General features: G+C 41.9%; 1 protein-coding gene across 1 annotated transcript in view; it reads left to right on the top strand.

Annotated features, from left to right (window-relative positions):
• FDXR (ferredoxin reductase) overlaps positions 1-12,292 on the top strand; it is a 44,442-nt gene extending 32,150 nt beyond the window's left edge. Inside the window, exons 9-12 of the mRNA XM_087955831.1 lie at positions 2,383-2,582; positions 3,115-3,286; positions 3,654-3,827; positions 8,106-12,292. Of these exons, the coding sequence (XP_087811957.1) occupies positions 2,383-2,582; positions 3,115-3,286; positions 3,654-3,827; positions 8,106-8,236 (677 nt within the window). The 3' untranslated portion in view covers positions 8,237-12,292. The remainder of the gene's footprint in view (positions 1-2,382; positions 2,583-3,114; positions 3,287-3,653; positions 3,828-8,105) is intronic.
• Positions 12,293-18,512: the final 6,220 nt, after the last annotated feature.

Genomic DNA, 18,512 nt, shown 5'->3' on the forward strand with positions numbered 1-18,512 from the left:
GGATTTGCTAAGTGTACTGTTGGACAATGTTGGAGAATAAAGCTTTTTCACCCTAATGTGGTTCTGATTTTCTCTTCACCCATTTCTGTTCTTGAACAAGCCATCAGGAACTTCAGATCTGTCATCTTGGTGGGAATTACTAATGTATTGAGGTAATTCAGCAGCCAGGGTGTTCAAGAAGGTGGGTATTTTATAATGTAACAATTGGCCAAAATGATCCAGGCCAAATGAAAGCAATTATGATTTAGTAATTAGGCGTAATGATTGAGGGCAGACAAAAACTCATTTTGTCAATCTCTGGGAATTGTCCCCTTCCTCAAATTCCATGCGAGTTGTTATGAAGGGATAAATTTGTATAGCAGCCATTTTTTGAAATGATTTAGTGTCCTGTGTTTTAGTGAGCCAGATGTGTCTCCTAGTTTTCCCTCATTTTCCATCAGAACATCTCTTTGTAATAATAATAAACTGTCACCTGTGTGGCCTGGTTGAATTGCAGTGTTTTGAACACGCAGTGCACTTGGTAACCGTGGGAGAGCTGAGACCGTTCCCTGTCTGAGGTTTCTCCAGAAAGAGCAGGTTTTCTGCAAATTGAATGGAGGGACGTGAGGATCAGAGGGGGGAAAAAAGCAGAAAAGTATGTGACAAAAGGTGCAAGTGTACAATGTAAATTAGAAGAAACTGTAAGTGGAATGTTTTTTTTTTCAGGAGGTTTAGGTAAATTCTATGCTTAAATTTCTGTTTTCAGCATTGAGCTGTCCTAAATTGCCTTTCTTCTTACATCAGTACAGTTTGTGCTAATTTATTTCTCCTAATGTCTAATTTCAAAAGCCAGGCTTCTTCTCTTTGCTTTACCTGTAAATAATCTAAGGAAGAACCTTTTTTTGGACGCAATGGTTACATTCTCTTCTGGTGATGAAATGTCCGTTTACATGGTTTGACTGAGAGAGGATAATCTGGGGTTGTTGTTTTTCACCACACCACCTCAGTGGACTTCATTCATGGTGACCATTCACTTTTGTATTCTGGATACATCATCCAGCATGCATTTGTCTTCTTAAATAATTACTTCCTAATGGGTTCCATTAATTTTCATACTTCTGCTGATGTCTCCAACTCTTTCCTATTGCAAAATAGGCAGGAATGAGCTCATATACGTGGCCATTTTTGCTCCTTTCCACAAATGTTCACTCCTCACAACATGCCATGCAATAGTCCTACCTATCTTACTAGCATTTGTTTGTCTTAAAAACACTTCCACTCATTTTTCTATCTTTAGTGCATATTTTGACAAGATGTGCAAATTCATAATTTTTGCTGTTTATGTACATCTTACAATTGCTCATCAAATTTTTTTTTCTGTCAAACACAACTACTTTGATTGTATATTAATACATTAATTTTTGGATCCATGCTCCTTGTTGCCTTGTGCAACCTATCTCACATTCACCACAAATCATGAAGGTTCCCAATCGACAGCACAAGAATCTTCTGCATATAAATGCACACATTCAAATCGCCAGTCAACCCAGCTTCTAACTTCACCACAAACATTCCTTAAAAAAAAAAACAATTTAAGTTTGAAAAATAAAAAAAAAAGTTAAAATACAAAATTGCAACACAAAGGGAAAAGTGGAGGAGGACAACGGGGAAAGCTTAAAAAGTGTCATTAAAAAACACACCAAAAAATAACATAGGCAAGGACAAAGGGAGGGAGGGAGAGAAAGGAAATGGAAACCAGTGTCAGACCTGCCTCAGCTCGAATCTCTAAGTAAGAACGATCCTTAACTCCATTTGTTGAAAAAGGTATAGAAGTCAAGTGAATTACAGTCGTCGATTGTGAGAACTCCCCCATATCTAATTTTTTTCCCTCCCTTAGTTGCCTCCCATCACTGACCTCCATAAGGTTCCCTTCCAAGCTGCTTGACTTTGAAGCCCATCTCAGAGTGATACAGTGAAGTTTGGTTTCCCTAGAACAGGGGTGGGCAAACTTTTGGCTCGGGGGCCTCATTGACTTTTAAAAATTTGACAGACGGGCCGCTACCTGGTGTCGAAATGCCTGTCATTACAAGTCAAAATCAAATGAATGCAATCATTCAATCATTCACATCAAACCTTAATTCTTCGGCGGGCGGATTAAAAGACCAACGGGCCGGATGTGGCCCTCGGGCGTAGTTTGCCCACCTGCCCTAGAAGCATCCTCCTTCCCATGCCTCCCCCCTTGAGTTCATGGCAGCTGATACTGAATGGTTGTGTAGTACAAGCGTGAGGTGGCAGCTGACTGTCAGTATTTTTTCAGGTTATTCTGCTCAGCACCCCTCATACAGTGGTAAACTCTGCCTCCTGGGAAACCCCTTGTTTCCCAATACTTTTAAATTTTTTCAGACATCCCAAGATCAAAGAAACGCCTAACTGAACTGATGACCAAAACAGCTCTGGAAGAACCACCTGAGGAGGTGGGTGGCCGCTGGGCTTCAGCATGCAAAGAGTGGAGATTGAAGTTTCTGCGCAGTCCCCTGGAAGTGTTACCCACCATGGATGGAAAGAGAGCAAGAGCCATCCAGTTAGCTGTCAACAGGTTGGAAGTACGATCTCAAACTTTTTCTTTTCTGGGCCTTCAACCCTCTTAACTTTGCCCTTGTCCTTAATTTATCCCTTTAAGGTTGGCAACAACCTCCGCACTGCCGCCTTTTAGCAATAAGTTAAATATAGTTTTATTTTCCCACTCTAATTAGGAGTATCAGGGTAACTGCCTGCTCTCTGCTTAAAAGAGAGGCTCTCAGGAAGCCACTATATGTGTCTCCAAGGATTCGTGCTCTGTGTAGCATTGTGGAAAGAACTTCCTCTGTTTTGTATTGATACCTGTGATAGGAGGGTGTCCTGAAAATAAATAAACCAACCAACATTTAGGAGGAGAATTAGCTAAGAACTGAATTGCAACTTTTTTTTTTTGTTGTTGTTAAGACTCCATAGCATCTTAAGGTGGGCTCCCATTCCATTCACACTTCCTTAACTGCTGTTTAAAACATGGGGGTTGCCTGATTATGCAACTGCTTTATAGGGAGTGGCCATCTTCATGTTGTCCTTCTCCGTTTTTCCTCTTCCTGGACTGTGCAGGGGGCAGGAGATGCTGTGAAAGCAGTTCCCACTGGAGAAATCGAGGAACTACGGTCTGGCCTGATTTTTAGCAGCATTGGATACAAAAGCCTTCCAATAGATCCTGCAGTACCCTTTGACAGCAAGCAAGGTGTTATTCCCAACAATTCAGGCAGAGTTCTCGGGGCACCAGGTGAGCAGAACTCATGCTGTGCCACGTAGAAGAAATTGGTGTGGTAAAGACAATGGGGAATCGGAGGGTTCGGCTGAACAAGGCTGAACGATGAATGGCCAGCGTGAATTATTGGGACTCAGATTACATGTACACGCCTATGCTATCCACTAAGAAAGAAGAAGGATCAAGGTTTTCCAGACCTCATCTTGTACTGGTCTTGAATGGCTACTGCAAGTATAACTGAATCATCTTCTTCCTGGCATTAGCAGAAGATTTTGAATAAATGTACCACAAGAAGTTACTTCAGATTCGTGGCCATTGCTTGGTTCTGTTAAAAAATAAAGCACTAGGTCTCAATTGCCTGGTTGGTCATTATGTTTTTCAGGGCTCTATTGCAGTGGCTGGGTAAAGAGGGGACCCACAGGTGTAATCATCACGACTATGAATGACAGCTTCGACACAGCCCAGTCTGTGCTAGAAGACCTGCAGTCTGGTGCCTTGCAGCTCTCCAGTGCCAAGAAAGGCTCTGATTTAGTGAGCCACATCCTTCGATCCCGAGGTGTGTATGTGAGATACTTTGCAATTGCCTCTTAGTCTCACTAATACCCTGTTTTCCAATTCTTTTCGTACATATCTATTTAATTTTTATCTTCAAAGATAAAACACAAAACAAAGACAAAGAGAAAACAAACTAGCAAACATCTGACACCAACAGCAAAAACAAAAGAAAATGTAGAAAAAAGCCTAGATATCAAACACATCATTGACAACTAATATTAGACATAAAAGTATCCACCCTGCTGAATGGTGACAAATACATCAAAAATCTGATGTATTCTCCTCCCTTTACATAACAATTCTGCAAACAGTTATAAATTTCCCCATCTATTTTTAACAAAAATATTATATTACATAAACAGATGTGGAAATCTAATTGTCTAGAAATTGAATCAATCCAATGTCTATATACATGTATAGTATTCAGCTTTGTTTGGGTATTTTCCCACGTCATTATAGTTGTGCTTTTAAAGTTGTAGCAATGTTTTGGCAAGAATCTCATCTGCCATCATCAGGCTTCTGTATTGTGTTCGTCTGTGCGTCAGAGTTTCACAACACCAATCAAGCAGAACACAGCAAACTCCAAGACCAATAAACACAGACCAAGACTCCCAACCAATCAGGATGAAGAAAAAACCATTCTTGCCCAGCAGTAGGCTAGCTCCAAATTTAAAACAGAAATGGCTATGAAAGTCTGACTCACAGACGAACACAATACACAAGCCTGAAGATGGCAGATGAGATTCTGCCGAAACATCTCTCTAACTTTACAAGCACAACTATTAAGACGTGGGAAAATACCCGAAGAAACCTAAATACCATACATACATACATACATACATACATACATACATACATACATACATACATACCGTGTTTCTCACATAATAAGGCCGGGCCTTATTTTTTTTTGACCCCAAAACGGCTAGGACGTCTTTTGGGGGTGACTTAATTCTCCCGCTTGCATCCTCGGGTGGGTGGGCGGGCGGCGACAGCTGGATATTCGGAGACCTTGGGTTGGGCCACCGTTGCTTTCCCTCTTCCTTGCTGCCGCGGTGTTTGGCGCAACCACGTGCGCCAGTCAGGCTCCTCCTCAACCGGAGCCCTGAGGAGACCTGCTCAGGCGCTCCCGTCTTCCTTGCTGAAGGTAAGCGTTATTTACAAAGCCTCCTGCCCGAGAGGACCCACCACGTGGGGAGGCTTTCGGGCTCTTCGCCTCCCTGACCTCCTACGCTCGCGCCGGCCGCCGCTCCCTTCAGCCAGCGAGCTCTTCCACCTCAAGAAGGAGCGGCGCTGCGGCAGCAGCAGCGGGTCTGAGCCGCAGCGAAACAGCCACCACCACGCCGACGCGGGGAGAAGCGAGCAGGTTAGCGCCGCCAGCCGGGCGAGATTTGGGAACGGGGCAGGAGGAGGCACGCACACACCGCGGCTCACTTTCCCAGCTTTGCCCAGCCCTTACAGCTCTGGCGCGGCCCTGGCAGGATGAGCGGAGGGTCCGGGCGGGGAGGCGCCGCTGCCCGCCAGGGCCGCGCCAGAGCCGTAAGGGCTGGGCAAAGCTGGGAAAGTGAGCTGCTGGTGTGTGCGTGCCTCCTCCTGCCCCTCATTCCCAAATCTCGCCCGGGCTGGCGGGCGCTAACCTTGCTCGCTCTCCCGCGTCGGGCTACGGGTGGTGGCTGTTTCCGCTGCGAGCGGCTCAGACTCCGCTGCTGCCCGCAGCCGCCCGCCTGGCCTTTCTTTGAGGTGGAAGAGCTCGCTGGGCTGAAGGGAGCGGCGCTGGCCAGAGGCGCGCAGCGTAGGGAGGTCAGGGAGGAACGGAAGAGGCCCGGGAAATTAGCCTCCCCACGTGGGGGCTGCCCTCTCGGGCAGGGGAGGCTTTGTAAAATAATCGCTTTACCTTCGAAAGCAAAGGGAAGACGGGAGCGCCTGAGGCTGAGTGTCTCCTCAGGGCTCCGGTTGCAGGGAGGAGCCCTGACTGGCCGCACGTGGCTGCACCAAACGCTGCGGCAGCAAGGGAGAAGGGGCAGCAAGGGAGAAGGGAGAAGCAACGGTGGAAGGTCTCCCGATATGAAGGCAGCACCATATCCGGGCATGCAACAAAAGTACTTACTAACGGAAAGCCCCCCCGCTCCCCCATTTTGCATGTTTAATATGGGGCTTAATTTGGGGGGAGGGGCTTAATTTGATGTTATGCCAATAAAACATGGTGGGGCTTCCTATTGGTGGAGGCCGTATTGTTGGAGAAACACGGTACATACATACACGTACGTATGTATGTATATATGTATGTAAAAAAACAGTCAACAGGTAAACGATAAAACTAATTGTCAAATCCCTCTGTTAACCAACTATATATAAAGTGCAGAAAGACCACAAATGACTTCCCCTCTCTTATAAACTTGTCTAACCCATTGTCTCTAATCAAAGCAGTTAATTTTGCCTTCTCTGCCAATTCAGTTTATTTTAAAATCCACATTTCAACATCCCCTTTTCCTTCCAATGCTTAGCATAAAGAATCCCATTTTCCAATCTTGTCAACTTTAAGGTGTGTGGATGTCAGTTCTCAGAAAATCCCCCCAGCTAAAGGTGGAAAACCTTTGCTCTTATGCATAGGTGAGGAATATGTGGCCAGCAGAATGCTACTAAAATAAACCACTAAGTAGCCCTCACCATTGTCTCTGCTGGTGGAAGCTCCTGAGTTTACATAACAACTGGAATGTGACAAGTTCCTCACTTTGCATTAGTATTCTATGATGAGTTGGAATACCCCAGCTAAGGAATGTATTTTTTTGAAACATTTTATTAGATGATAAAGTATTATAAAATGCAAAATACAAAAATAAATAAAAGAGCAGTGGAAGGGGGGAGAGAGAAGTGACGAAAGGTAGGGAAAAGAAAAGAAAAAGCATTGACTTCCAACTCTCTGTTGCGATAGAATTAGGGCATTAATATCAAATCACAATGTATTTTAATGAACTGTAAAACTGAGTGGCGCCACGTTTGCATGGCTATCTTCAATTTGCCTTTTCTGGAACCCAAATCCCTACCTGAAATGTTTTGGCAGGATCTCCTAGTGTTGTGACAAATGTCTTTGCATTCTTAGTCTGTGCTCACTGTAAGGCTTTGAGGTTGTCTGGAGGGGCTTGTGTGCTTCTTGAGTCTTAGAACTGATCTCTCTGGACTTTGCCTGTTTGTCTCCAGGAAACATGCCTGCTTGAGGACTCATCTTCCCAAATGTCACCCCCAGCTTTGCTAGTCTCTTCAGCAGCCTGTTCAGATAAAGGGGTTGGGGAAAGGGGATATAAACAGAATATTGGATAGGAATGCTGTGCATGTGAGATTTTTCTAATGACAAGGTATATTTTTGGCTTTTTGACAGTTCCCTCCCCCCACTTGCTTTTATGTACTTATAGCTTACTTTGCTTGAACCTCTTATGCCAAAGTATCTCCCGTAGGTTGCAATCTTAAATAAATATTCTAGGGATTAAGCCCCTTGCTTCCGTGGGGTTTATTCATTTCTGCAGATTTGCATAATAATCCAGAGATTCGAATACTAGAGGGACAAGGGAGTCCCTCAGAGCACACAGTTGATATTGCTACCTAGATAAAAGACAGCAGGAAGCCATTGGCAGCGCCAGGGATTCCTTGGCACATGACAGATTTTCTGCCCAAGCCTTTCTTTCCTTGCTTTTTTTTTCTATACAGAAGGGCACAGAAGTGGTGCATTACTGTGAGAACTAGGTCTATATAAAGCAGCGGTTTTGATAGGCTTAGAAATGTAAACAGATTGTCCTCCAGAGAACCCCCGATTTGATAATTTCACAGTGACATGTAAAACCTGGACAAGGCTCAGAGGAATAGGCTCTGGGATTGAATTTGAATCCTCTTTGCTGTGGCCTTTTCCTAGTATATCTGGAAACACATTTTAAAGCCCAACTGGTGTTTTTTTTTTTTTAAATTAACATTTTATTTAAATGCTTTCAATTAGTGTGTTCCCTCTAAATTGATTCAAAATGTTTAAAGGAACCAAAGGCAATTTGTCCCTGAAGATAGATAGAGTGATGCTATTAGAAGAAACTTCCCAGAAATGGCGAAGTGATTTGATTTGACTGGGACTTTTGAGTCTGCCTAGTCCTTTGTGTGGAGAGCGTGTCTTTAATTCAGAATTTGATTCTGAGGAAGCCTCGGCATAGCCGAGGGCTTCTGAGGTATGTGTGTGTATGTGTGTGTGTGGTTAATTTGGATTTTGATCTGTACTTCCCCTTTCTCTGCCAATTAACAGGAGTCCAACCTGTTTCCTTTTTGGATTGGGAGAAGATTGATGCTGTTGAAGTGGCAAGAGGCAAATTGGCCGGAAAGCCTCGGGAGAAAATAATTGATCAGGAGGAAATGCTAGAATTGATTGGACAATGAGACTGGACTTGCCCAAGATTATCGACACAATGCTCCTGCGCAATTCAAAGGTTTGCAACAGTTTGTGCAGTTCCCTTTCATTGCTCTACAGATATGCCACTAACAATAACAGATGGTTTTGAATGTCTGGTGGTTTTGAATGGGGGTACCAAAAACTTGCTGCTGTCCCAAGCAATGGATTTCATCTACAGTCTGGTACATCCATTGTGGTTTTTTTGAACTGGGGAGCTCTCCCTTTCTCTGAAGATGCTCTAAGCAGCTCCCAAACAGGAGCCGGGTTCTCTCTTTATCTTGATCCCTATAGAAAAGGGGAGGAGCAGCAGATAAAGTCTTTCAGAGTTTCATTTTCAAGGATTAACTGGTGTCCGTGCCTTATCTGCCTTTTCAAAGATTTGAGGTTTGTTTTGTAGGGTAGAGTGGGGATTGAGAGTGGTGGTCCTGTTTTGTTTTATCCCGATCTCAACTCCACATATATACAAACCAATCGAAGAAACTTCTGGACATGCATTTCTCCTGGAGTTTTGTCATTAGATCTGATGCCACAACAGCCTTCATGGAAGAGTCACAATTAAATTCACACAGCATTCCACATGCGTTTGTAAGCCTTACAAAGGCTTGAAGTGAATTAAATTAAATGAATAAATTTTGTAGGTTGCTTTGAACATTCTGGATGTAAAAGTAAAAATCAGCCTTACTCTAGAGGAAAAGGGGAGATAAATTTGGACTTAGTAATCATGAGGACAAGTCAGATAGGAAAGGCAATATCAGTCACTTTTCTCATTAGCTCTGGAATTCTTTCCTGTTCACATCCTGAATTTGCTGTCCAATTGTGTATTGTATAATCATTTTTAAAAAATAAAGCTCTTTCTCAAATGGTGAACCTGGGTCAGCAGTCTAGACTTTTCAGCTTGTTGCCAATCATAAATCTTTTAGTCACAGCATATGCTGTTTATTCTACTGCTCTTGCAATTTAAGGAGATAGAAAATGCAGAGCAGGGCTCCACAAAGTTGACTTGATCCTTGCCAGATTCCTGTGCACACTAATTTTTCATAAGTCCTGGGAAATCAAAAGAAATAGCTTCTTTTTATGAGAAATTCAAACTGAAGTCAGGTTACTATTAATAAATAAAGTAACTTACATGCATATTTAATAAGCTCACTCCTAAGGAATAGCATAAGAAAAAAATTCAATAAAGTAGAACTGAGCCAACCAGTCCATTCCACTACTGCAAATGTGAATGTAAAAGTTGTAAAAGTTTTGAAATGTAACTGAAGAGAGTACGGTTTCACATCTTTCCCCACTTCTTATTTGTCTAAAAGAATGGTTCCACATCAAGAAGCAACAATTTCCATCCATTCTAGTTCAGCTACTTCTTAGTTGCAGCAATTAAGATGGAAAGACCTGGCAGGATATTTTTTATTTATTCATATTGGAAATTCAATTTGAAGCTTGAGAGTGATGCTCATGTTGGAAGCAGTATCGGAAGAGCAGAAAGGCAATCTTTTGGGCCTCCAACCTGGCGCATCTGGGATAGTTGAATATCATATACATCCATTCAATGGACTTAAAACATTTGAATTACCCTTATATTACTAGTTGGGGCCCTCTAGCCATCCGAAAACCTGGGTGTCCTCTCTTTCCAAGATGAAATTCCTATGGTCCATCAACTTTCTTGTCCTGAATGTTCATTAGGTGGCGCCATGAGGCCACACTATTACTTACAGCCAGCAACATTAGATGGCTTCTAAAACGTTTATGGGAATTTCTGAAGTTTACTTAAAGGTCTGCCTTCCTGCAAACCTGATACCCTCCACTTCTAACTTCTATAATTTTTGGTTGGTATGATTTTTGGAACCAGGAAGGCACAAATTTGGGGACTGATTGACCCACTATAGACTATAAAGTTTTGAAAAATCCGGCCTGGCTGTTAAGTTTGGTCTTCAAGCTGCTTTCTGATTACAATTCCTGATACTGGAATGAGGATTCTGCGGTCCTTATCTATTGCCAGATTGAAGGTGCTTCTAGCTTCCTGAAGAAATGATAGTGTACCAAATTGAAAAAAACAGAGCTAAGGAAGATGAGCAAAGGTCTTGAGGGATTAACGTTGGATATTTCTCCATTTGAAATTTACAGCAGAATCATATCGTCCTGATGACCTCAATCTTCTTCCTTGGTTACATGACACTCATGTCACTTCTCTTTTTCTTAAACAATCTTAAATCATCAATTTTGTACTGGAATATAAATAGGCTCTCCCTCCTCTATTTTACATTGTTCCCTGCACGCTTCAAGATGTCAAAAAAAAAATTGTAATGTTTTGTCAACCATGATTTTGAAGACAATGTTAGGTGACCTTTTGTATGTGTGACCAGGGCTGTTCTTTGGAAAGCGCAGATGCTTCATGGCCCTTAGGGTGAATGACCAGGTGGCACCACAGTAATTTCTCTCCCAATTGCTCTTTCCTATAGCATTTTGTTTCTTCAGTTCTTTTCATCCCTATGCCATTCCCTTCCTTTTGTCTGTTCCCCTTTCCTTCTGCCCTGGCTGTCTCCTTGGGTGTGTCTTAACTGAAGAGTCTGAATCAAATCTGATGTGTTGCATAGTTAATTTTAGATTTTTTTGAAACACTCATGCTTATCATTCAGAGCTGTCTTCCCATGTGGCTCTTTAGTTCATATTATTTTGAAAAATTGAGATGGGAGTGAGATGAAGTGAATGAGATGAAGACAAGCAAACTAAGGAGGCCCAGACAAAAGTCTCCATATTGCAGAACGGTACAATAACATCTGACTCGCCCCCATCCGTTCTGCAAATGATGCATATTTACCCGCTGGCAGATGATGTGTTGAAGGGGATGACTGTAAAACCAGAGGATAAAGCTGATCATCCTGCCTCCAGCAATGTGCAAATCCCCAAAATCGGAATTATATAATATCATAGGGAATCACAAATGATGTAACTCAGGCAAGATAGGATTGAGGTTCTGCACAGCCAGGTTTATGATGGGATGTTTTGCTGCCGATGCAAGGAAGGCTAGATAATATTTTAACCTAGTAGGAAGGAAAGGGCCATAAAGAATTGGTTTTGTGGAACTGGTTTTGCCTCTGAACTGGGAAGCTTCTTGAGCTTGTTCTGGATGCATAATAGCCATGAAAGCAATGGCTTCCATTGTGCTAAAATCTGAGTATTTCAAGCCTTGGTTTATTTATGTATTAAAAAGCAGTAATATAATCAACAAAGACTGGGTCAATGTGGGCCACTTGCTATGGCTGCTTCTGAGAAATCTGAGGTGCTTCTATCTCTGAGGGAGTACATTCAGAACTAAATCCACATTGTGTTTGTTTGAAAAAGTAAAGAATATTTTCAAAATTGATATTAATAACAGTATAGATTATGGCCTAAAGAAGTGGAACATCCAATAATGGGATATCAATAGTTTCATGTCTTAAAAATGTTAAACCAATTTCACTGGAATTAAGATTAAAACTGATTCATCAAATTCATTCATCTATTCTGAGTACCCCAAAGATTGTATTTGAAAAGATGTATGTCAGATTTTCTTGGATGACAATGTAAAAATTTGAGGGGGCCTCACATAATTTGGTCTTGTAAGCAACTGATATCTTTCTAGCATAATGTATTACTATGAGTAGATTTATGGGAAAAATTGTAATATTAAAGATGTTACTATAATGTTAAACTATGTCCCAAATCTCTGGAATTTGACTATTCAGTAATTATGCCTGTATTGGAAAGATAATCATTTTGAGGAATTTGAAGAGTAGTATTTATTCCTGAAATGAAAATCTGTTTTGGAAAAGCTATTTCAACTACTGATAACAAAATAATGCAATATGTTTCTCTTTGGCAAAGATTTCATATCATACAGCAATGTGGTATTATTTGTTTTCTTTAATCTAGAATTTTTAAAATGTTTACTATTTGATGGATATGTCATATGTTTAGATACTCCTTTTTTCTATTTCTGTGTATCTTTTTGTAAAACCTGTTACGATTAAAAAAAAACTTATTAAAAAGCAAATTGTGAATTCCAATTTCGTATGTGCTCCCTTTTCTTGTCATTTTTTTTCTTACTTGGCTATAAAGAAGGCAGCTGCTGCTTGTCAAGAAGCCAGAGTGGGTGGATTCATTCAGCATCTGCCAGAATCAGACAACTCACATTGTGCCATGGCTGAACCTCTTCAGCATGGCAATAAGCAAACTTCCATTGCCATCTGGATCTCCAACAAAAGAGTGTTTACTGTACACTTGTGAGCTTTTTGTACAATGCTAAACTGGTTTGCAAGCAAAAGACTTGGCTTCTGAGGCTTTGGTGTGTCTATTCTGTTCATGCCTGTGTGGGTTTGATTATCAGTACAAGGCTGGTGACAAGATCACATCCCCTCTACCTTTGTACTCTCTCTCCCTCTCCCCCCAGTTCAAACCTAAAGTATTTTTTTTTATTTTTTTCCTAGTGGGGCTTCTCAAAATAATATTTTATGTGTGTGCTCACAAGCTTTCAGTCTTTTCCGGGGGGTGGTGGTGGTGGTGGAGAAGAATGGATAATGGGTAGACTTTTCCCCCACAAGGAATTTTCCCCCTTATTGTTCTTGCCCGAAGGTATTCATCTGTCTTTTATATCTGATCAAAGCCAATGGGCTGGTTTTCTCACGATGATATAATTAGTTATACAACTTATACAGCTGCTTATCTTATATACAGATAGTCCTTGACGTACGACCACAATTGGGGCCCAAATTTCTGTTGCTAAGCAAGACAGTTGTAACAATGAGTTTTGCCCAGTGGTGGGATTCAAATTTTGTTATTACCAGTTCTGTGGGCGTGGCTTGGTGGGCATGGCAGGGGAAGGATACTGCAAAATCCCCATTCCCTCCCCACCCCACTAACCTGCTTTCCAGCTCCGTTCTCCTGTGCAGGGCAACAAAAGAAGACCCAGCTGATCAGCTGGGACTCGGGAGGCAGAGAATAGATGGGGGTGGGGCCAGTCAGAGGTGGTATTTGCTGGTTCTCCCGATTACTCAAAATTTCCACTACCGATTCTCCAGAACTGGTCAGAACCTGCTGAAGACCACCTCTGGTTTTGTCCCATTTTACAACCTTTCTTGCCGCAGTTGTTAAGTGAATCACAGCGGTTCTTAAGTAACACACTTGTAAAGGGAATCTATCTTCATTGATTTTGCTCGTTGGAAGGTCACAAAGTGTGATCTTATGACTCTGGAACACTGTAACCATCATAAATACATGCCAGTTGCCAAGCTTCTGGATTTTGATCATGTGATCGGGCGGGGCTACAACAGTCATAAGTGCGAAAAATCTTTTTTTTTTTTCAGGGCCGTTGTAACTTTGGTCACTAAAAGAAAGTTTGCAGGTCGAGGATTACTTGTACAGCTATCCTAAGGCAGCCCCAAATAAAAAGCAATACAAACAATCATGTCACCCACTCTGTTCAAGTTCCCAATCATAGGCATTTTTTTGAAATTGCTTCCATTTGCCAATAAGGACTGATGGGCTTCCTCGTGCAGATGGTTGACCACCGTGAGAAGAGATTGAGAGACCAAATGAGCCAGGGTTCGGATCCATCAATGGGCACTGCCAATATCCTTACGCGGAAGAAGTTGGGCAGTCTCATATCTTATGGCAGAGGATTTGTTTTGCATGCATTAGCCCAGGTTCATTCTCAACAACCCATGATAACACATAATCAGAGTTGGAAGGGACCTTGTAGGTCATCTAGTCCAACCCCCCCAAGCGTGAGACCCTAAACCAGGGTGTCCAACCTTGGCAACTTTAAGACTTGTGGACTTCAACTCCCAGAGTTCCTCAGCCAGCTTTGCTGGCTGAGGAACTCTGGGAGTTGAAGTCCTCCAGGCTTAAAGTTGCCAAGGTTGGACACCCCTGCCCTAAACCATTTCTGACAAATGGCAGTCCAATCTCTTCTTGAAAGTCTCAAGTGACTTTGTCACGCTAGGTGACAAGCTGGAAAAACTCCTGCTTGAAACCAAGAGATTGAGATCAAGTCAGTCCTAACAGTATTGGGGTATATCCGTCTTTCTCAAGGCCAGGCAGCTTCCAGATGTGTCGCCTGCGACGCCCAGATCTCAGCCCAAAGGCTGCTTCTGAAGCGTGAAAGCTGGCCTCCTGACTGATGTGCAAATTCTTCAGTATGGCAAATGTGTTCTCCTGCAACATGGAGGCACCTCATTAAAGAGCTCAGAAGGAACTTGTATTTGTGCCATTGATTCTGCTTGTGCCTAAAAAGCACCAAGCTCTGCTGAACCCGAGCATGTTAATCTCCATTCATGAAGAAGGCTTCCCTAAAAAAAAAAAAAAACTACTTTTATCAGACAGGGATCAAACAGCACAAGCCATTTTTAAAATGTTTTAGATTCTTTCTCAGACACATGAAGGTCAAGAGCAACAGCTAAAAAGTGTAACTGATTGCCATGAATTTCTCCTTGCACACATTTGGTGCACTTTGGAGATACATAGCTACCCCATAAAGAATGACATAGCCTTGAGAATAGAGATTAGGAAAGATGGTTCTATAAGACATTAGAATACCCTTCTTAAAAAGTCTACATTTCCCAACTGAGATAAAGTTTTTATTGCTTAAAAGCATCAGCACCAATGCAAGCTTGCATTTCTTTAATTTGGTTGAATGCTCTAAGTATGGAATGCTCTAAGTATTATTAAGCATACAGTAGGCTGCCTTTCACCATGTACTGCATTAAACACTGTAAAAGAAAAGCTCTTTAAAAAAACATGCAATAATGTATAAAACTGGAATTTAAAAGGCCCTGTGTTTTCTTTTACCCAATTTGTGCACTCCTAAGCTTTAGCACCCCCTATAAACTCCCAGGTGGGTGAAATAGATCTCAAGAGAAATAACATCCGCATCCCGTCTCAGCAGGTAGTTTGAAAGCAGAAAAATATTGAGACCCTATAAATGGAGGAACTTGTAACCGTTTCTCCAGTGAGACTGACCTCTTCTCATTCCCAGCCCATAATTGAGACAGCTTGGAGTCATTTTGAGTTACAGCCATGTTAAAAGTAGTGCTTTTCCCACTGTCCAAGGACAATCTCAACATATATGAAATCCTTAAGTTTTTGTTACCTTGGTGGGAGGTGGCTACAGAACCTTGAGACAGAAAAAGGCTCAACATTGGGGGTAGCATGCTTCATATTCTGTCCTTCTGACTCAAGGACAGATGCAAGGCTGTTCAAATCGGCTCTGAGGGTTAGCATGCTGCTCAGAGGTGGGTATTCAGCTGGTTCTGACCAGTTCTGGAGAACCGGTAGTGGAAATTTTGAGTAGTCCGGAGAACCGGCAAATACCACCTCTGACTGGCCCCACCTCCTTCTATTCTCTGCCTCCTGAGTCCCAGCTGATGGGCTGGGTCTTCTTTTGTTGCCCTGCACAGGAGAACGGAGCTGGAAAGCAGGTTAGTGGGTGGGGAGGGAATGGGGACTTTGCAGTATCCTTCCCCTGCCACGCCCACAGAACCAGTAGTAAAAAAAAATTGAATCCCACCACTGATGCTGCTATCTATTGTGGGTGCAAACTATACCCAGCGGTACACCCTACTTGCTGATCTAACAATTGTTGTTATTTCCTCTTATTAACCCTGATGATTCTTGGAAGGCAGAGGGCATGGTGGAGGATTGGCCTTCCGGTACTTTTATTCCCACCAGGGAAACCAAGGGCAAAAGACAAACATCCAATGTGTATTTTTACAGCAACAAGGAGAAGAACCTGAGTCAGTGAGCTACCACTTAATAGCATTCCTTAAAACCTCAAAAGTTCCTTGAGATGGGCACGTCTCCTCCATTCTGGAGGAAGATTGGCCTTTAAAATAAGCATTTAAATTTGCAAAACTATATAAAATCTTGGTTTTGTCCATGATTTTTTTTTTTTTTTGTAAATCCAGTGTGGAAGGAAAAAAAGAGATCCTAAGTTTTTGACCATATTTGTTACTCCTTCTTGTTTAATTCCATCATATCAAAACATTGCACTATATCTACAGAAACATTTCTATTTATGTTGGTCAAAATCCTCACATGAGATCTTCCCAAAACCAATATTTTACCTTCTTGCTGCCTCATTCTGTATCTTCCTTAACAATATAGCATATGAGATTTCAGTACAGACTGTTGTCATGTGTTCCATTTCTTAGCTATAATTCTGTCTTGCTGTAAGTTTTTGAGAAAGCAACTATTAAATAGCTTGAAGTTCCACACATGACCCAGGCCAGAATAAAGCATATGCAACCTGTTATGGACTAAGCAAACGCACTGTCTTAAAATCCTAATAGTTTTACTTCTACGGCAGGTTCGTAATCCTGCACTTCTGATTGGCCGCGAGCAGCGGATCCTGATTGGTCAATTCTGGCCGATCTGATTGGCTGTTAACGGGCGTCACTGATTGGCCATTCCCAGCGCGGCAAACTCAAAAGCATTGGCTGTTGTGACAGCAGCCAGCCCTATAAAAGGGCTGCTGCTGCCCAAGTATTTTGCTCTGTTCTGAAGTCACTAATAAAGAGTTGAGTTACTACCCGATGCCTCGTCTCCGTTCCTTGCACCCACGCTCCAGACATAACACAACCTATATTTTCCAGTGCACATAATATGACAAACACACACAGATACAACCTGAGGGGATACAAAAATACAAAAGGACACACAATTACTAAATACATCTGTGTTACATAGAGATGCTTCCTATAACCACTGCTGGTAAAGATGTTGGGAAGAATCCTGGAAGCTATCTGGGAATTTTGTTTCCCTGCCTTATTATGTTTTCCAAACCAATGAACTTAGTCCCTCAATGGAATAGTTCTCTGAAAACAGAAGTGGACCAAATTTAATTGGCTCTGTCTTACTGCATTCAAATACAATAAAATAAAAATCAGAAGTATTCACTAACTCTTTTGGGGAGAGGCAACACAAACAGTTGCTATTAACTGAAATCCATGGGCAACCATGATCCCTCCAAACTACATTACAACTCTCACACAATATTTCTAAGCTTTTAATAGAAGATATTGTGCATGATTTCTTTTTTTGTACTTGAGTTCCAGAAATTACCTGCTCTTCTTTTGTGGGGAAGAAGGGCAAAGGAAGTTTCCTGGTGGATTCCTTAAAGGCTTCTCCTGTATGTATATTTATCTTTACCATGGCAGGAGAAAGGATTTCTTCCATCAGTTTTATTCATTCATCAGATGTCAAATGTTTCTGTCTCAATAATGCGGAGTTGTTGTTGTTTTGAGCCAGGAGCTGACAAGTCAATGGTTTCAATAGATAACACAGGTCTGGCTTTGTTGTTTGTTTGTTTAATCAGGCTTTGGCTGGGAAATCCTGTTTGAATAGCCCCAGCCTATTTTAATATACCACAGTCAACAATCTACAGTTACCTTGAGGTCTACATAGAATAGTGACCACCATCAGACTTCGGTGGCTTCATGGCAAAAGCACTAGACTCCTAGCCAGATATTGTGAAATCCCATTTAGACAAAGTTGGTTGTATTTGTTCAGTCAGTCAGTCAGTCAGTCAGTCAGTCAGACAGTCAGTCAGTCAGTCATCTCCCAATGACCCTTAGCCAGCCATTTTCTTTTATGCGGGCGTCAGAGAAGCTTTAGACCTGTATTTTGAGTATGGAAAGGTCTCAGAGATGATCTTTGTTATCACTTGTTAGAAGAAGATAAGAGAAATAGGATAAGGAACATCCCAAAGTGCACTTGACACTCTGGCTCAACAATACTTGGCATAGCTGGCCCAGGAGTCAAATATAACACAAACAACAACAAATCAAATACAAACAACAAACCAAACCAACAACTCTATAAGTATAATTTGAACAAATCAGTTGATAACATCCAGCTAATTGAAACTGATTAAACAATAACAACAATATAGCAGCCACTTCCTGTAGTGCAGTATGCAGCTTAATGGAAAGGGGAGAAAATAAAAATACATTAGATCCTGAAGCACCCTTGATAGTGCCAAAATCGCCCGCTCTCCAAAGCAAATGCCCATTTTATTAGTTGACTCCAAAGTCTGCCATTTCCTTCCCATTGTGTTTGTAAACATGTTGTCTGTGGAGGAGCAACAAATGGCCGGTGCTCCCTGTTTAACTCCTAACCTCTTCATTGCCTGCATTTTTCATCAACGTATGCCTGGTAGTGTCCCAGGAGTCAGACTGCTTGGTTTCTTGGCTATTTTAATGCTTAGGAGAGCTGGAAGAATTGAGGTTCCAG

Source organism: Notechis scutatus, chromosome 2 (assembly GCF_049901735.1).
Source record: "Notechis scutatus isolate UNSWTSFEM ecotype Mainland chromosome 2, rNotScu1.2, whole genome shotgun sequence".
Taxonomy (NCBI): Eukaryota; Metazoa; Chordata; class Lepidosauria; order Squamata; family Elapidae; genus Notechis; species Notechis scutatus.